Consider the following 4,035-nt stretch of genomic DNA (forward strand, 5'->3'; position numbering starts at 1 on the left):
TAACCTGAAAATTGCCTCCCTTGGCCCTACAGGTAAAAGTCCTTGCAAAGCAACGGGTAATATTTGTTGCATAAGAACATGGTAATCATGAGCCTTAAGAACACCTAAGCAACCATCTTTTGAGAAATGCTTTCTAAGATCAGAACTAAAACCATATGGAACCTTTAAATTTCTCATCCTATTATACAATATAGCCTTTTCCTTGTCATTTAAACAGTATGGTGCTGGTGGAAGGATCGTTTTTCCATTTATCTCTACTGGATGTAATTCTGGTCTTATTCACATACTCTTCAGATCATTGCGGGACTTTAGACCGTCTTTTGTTTTGGAATTTATATTCAATATGGTACCAATAATACTCTCGCAAACATTTTTTTATGTATGCATAACATCAATATTGTGCCGTAGTAATAAATCCTAGGAAGATGGAAAAACCTAACATTAGTAATTAATTCTATAAAGAAATAAAAGATCAGAAATTTAATCTATGTAAAAGTTATAATGTCATGCTGTCGAATCTTAGGTAAGTAATTAATTCTATTATAATGTCATGCTGAAAAAAACAGAAACAAAATGCTCATTATACTGAAAATATACTATTATGTGTCAATTATGGTGCAATCAAACTGATGCTGCCGATGCTTTATCACATTGGGAAAAGTACTCAGATGAATTATACTTTCCAGACACTATATCAAAAGAACGAGTGTGCCATTTAGATTGCATTTGTTGATAATGTGAAGTTTAGAGGCTAACATGGTGCAAAGCAGAAGAACCCATAGCCAAAAATTAACAAGTAAGTTTGAAGTTATGGAACTAACCTTATAGTAAGGCAAGTCGAAGAATATTGACCGTTTGTTAAACACCCGAAGTTCAGTTTCATCATCACTTGCACCAGAAATAGCCGCATCAGCAACAACATCCCTTTTCCGCTTCCCACATTTAGAATTACCCACATTTGCACTTGCTGCCGCACTACTCTTGCCCTTATTCTTCTTCTTTTGCTCTTTCTTTTTCCTTATCTCCTCCTCGTTCTTCTCCTCTTTCCCAAAATCATTTGTAATACTATTCTGACATTCAAGTGCCGTAGCACCAGACATAACAGGTGGCTTTTCCTTCCTCTCAATCTCTCCATTAAACCAGTCTTTTTTCTGCCGAAGAGGATGATTATGACGAAGAAATCTCCTATGATTCAAGTAGACAGTTTTACGACTAAATGCCAACCAGTTTGAAAGTGTATTTTCACCGCAAAGAGGACAGGCTGCCTTCCCTTTATACGTACATCCAGATAAATTACCATATGCAGGGAAATCGTTTATTGTCCACATTAATAACGCCTTCAAGTTAAAATATGTTTTAGTAAACGAATCATATACCTGCACCCCTTTCTCCCACAACTCAAAAAGATCATCAATCAAGGGCTGCAAGTATACATCAATGTCATTACCCGGTTGTTTTTTCCTGGAATCAGCATGCTCAGAATTATGTTGTCACCTTGCATACACAACTGAGGGGGCAAATTATTAACCACGAGCATCATTGGCCAACAACTGTGGGCTTCCGTAAGATCACCAAATGGATTAAATCCATTAGCAACAATCCCAAGACGCAAATTACGGGTATCTGAAGCAAACTCGGGATACTTTTTGTCTATGTGCTTCCAAGCCAAAGAATCTGTTGGATGACGCATCTTCCCATCCTTACTCTTGTTCGTCGCATGCCATATCAACTGCTCAGGCAGTGCTGCTGATTGAAACAATCTTCTCAATCTCGGCACAATGGGGAAGTACCTAAGCACCTTCGCCGGTATCTTGTTTTGCGGCTTGTCTATCATTTCAGCATCGTCCATGTTAGATGTGTCTGCCTTCCACCTAGAATAATGACATTTAGGACACTCGTCTGCATCTTTCAAATCTTTTCTAAACAAACAACAATCATTAATACAAGCATGTATTTTCTGGTAAGTCAATTGATAAGATTTCAGCAGCTTTTTCACTTCATATGTTGAGCAAGGAAGGCAATGATCTGGCGGCAACAAGGAACCGATTGTCTTGAGAAGTTCGTCAAAAGATTTCCTAGATAAACCATTTACTGTCTTGTGCCTATACAATTCAACAGTGGTGGATAACTTTGTGTGTGTTTTACAATTAGGATATAACGGTGTGTCCGCCTCTTCCACATGGTTTTCCAAACCCTCATCTTGCACAGGTTCATGTCCCTGATAGATATGTGCATCAGCTTCAACAACAGCATCTATATGATATGATCCCATTGTTGCTCCCTGTTGGTGTACATCAGTAGAAGTGTGTATAGTCTCCCCGTGAAAAACCCACTCAGTGTATGTAGGATCCCAACCTCGTTTGAGCAAGTGAAGATGCACTTCATTCGGAGGAAGTGGGAAAGTGAGATTCTTACAATCAACACAAGGACAACTGAATTCAGAAGGATTTCCAAGTCTCTGACAAACGGTATCTATGAAATTCTTCAAGGCCTCCTGATATGGAAGATCACCCCTACATGAAAGAACGACGAAATAATTAATCACGGAATAACACAATAAAAGAGGGAAAACCAATGTAAAGAATGTAATATTCTACAGTGAACAACAAATTAACCTTGGCCAATGAACCCGATCTTTATTCATAATTTTGAATGACTTGAATCTGCAAATCTGTTCAGTTCTTCAATCCAGTTAAAAAAAACCTTTCAATTTCCCTTCTCAACCAACACTGGAGCCACTTCTTTGGTTGGAATGTTGAATTTATTAAAGATTAATGGCACCTGGCGCAATCAAAATATGATAACCAGCATAAGTAACCACAATGGATTAACAAATCATAAGATATTTACATATACAAAAAGGGGATTGAGAATACATATTCCAGAGTGAGGTACTGATATGAATATTTAGCTAGCATATAACAGCCACCTTGTTTAGTTTTTTATGTATATAGATACATTTCGAACTAATATAACCAGCCTCGTCTAAATTGAGTACATCAGGCCACATGTATAACCATTTGCTACTAAGAGTGCCTCTACATCCTACACAGGAAAAGCTTTAGACAAACTGGACAATCAAATTGAAATCAAGTCCTTCAAACAAACTATTCGCACTGTTTAGACAACATATGTCAATACTAGTTAATCCAGTTCAACTTCCCTTCAATGAACTACATATGTGAGTACTAATTCTAGACATTCAACACATTGGAGCAGGCAATTCTTATTCGGCAAGCGGTATGAGGGAAAAGTCACTAAACACAGTCGCATGAAATTTATATAACATCAATCATACAAATCAGGAGAACATTTCCTCATATCATGCACAATTTGAAACGTTATATGCTTCGACGTGTCCCGCCCAAATTTGGTCACGTGTCTGCCCAAGAAATTTTCAGACAATATTTAATGTTTGACCACTGCAACGTGTCCTATCCCATGTTAATTCCCCCCAGTATTTTCACAATGCGCCCAAAATCATTATTCTCTTCACTCTTCACAAAAATAAGAAAACTCTCTCACCAAAAAAAAAGAAAAAAATCTCTCACCTATCGCCATGTCTGCAACTGTGAAGCTCTAACCCTAACAATCTCTTATCCGAAAACCCTAACAATCTCTCATCAGAAAACCCTAACAATCTCTCATCAGGAAACCCTAACAATCTCTCAATCACTCAAACTCTTCAGAAAACCATAACTATCTATTAATCTCAGAGCTCTTCAACTTTGAAGAAAACCCTGACAAATTTTCAAGAAAAGGATTTCACGAAGGGGTAATCTCTCATACTCTCAAATCTTAAGAAAATAAATCTCTTTGTTCCAGTTTTCTATTTTAGTAATTTTGAGTTTCTTTTTTCTTCACATAAATGTTCAGATCTTCACATGCAATTTAGGATTTGTTGTTTCCATGATGAAATTGGTATTGGGTCCTATTTAATTTTGGGAATTTTCGATTTTAGGTCTTTTTATGATGATTTTCATTTCGATGATTGTCTCTGAAGCTCATATTCTAGTTTTTTAGGTCTTTGTTCTG

General features: G+C 37.0%; 1 protein-coding gene across 1 annotated transcript; it reads right to left on the bottom strand.

Moving 5' to 3' along the window:
- Positions 1–496: 496 nt before the first annotated feature.
- On the bottom strand, positions 497–2,644 carry LOC113294792. The gene is made up of 4 exons (XM_026543170.1): positions 2,616–2,644; positions 1,448–2,513; positions 822–1,337; positions 497–553 (listed from the first exon to the last, which is right to left on the bottom strand). Exons 1-4 carry the CDS (start codon positions 2,642–2,644, stop codon positions 497–499), a joined length of 1,668 nt encoding a protein of 555 aa, XP_026398955.1.
- Between the last annotated feature and the right edge of the window lie 1,391 nt (positions 2,645–4,035).

The sequence above is a fragment of the Papaver somniferum genome, chromosome 7 (assembly GCF_003573695.1).
Source record: "Papaver somniferum cultivar HN1 chromosome 7, ASM357369v1, whole genome shotgun sequence".
In the NCBI taxonomy this organism is placed as follows: Eukaryota; Viridiplantae; Streptophyta; class Magnoliopsida; order Ranunculales; family Papaveraceae; genus Papaver; species Papaver somniferum.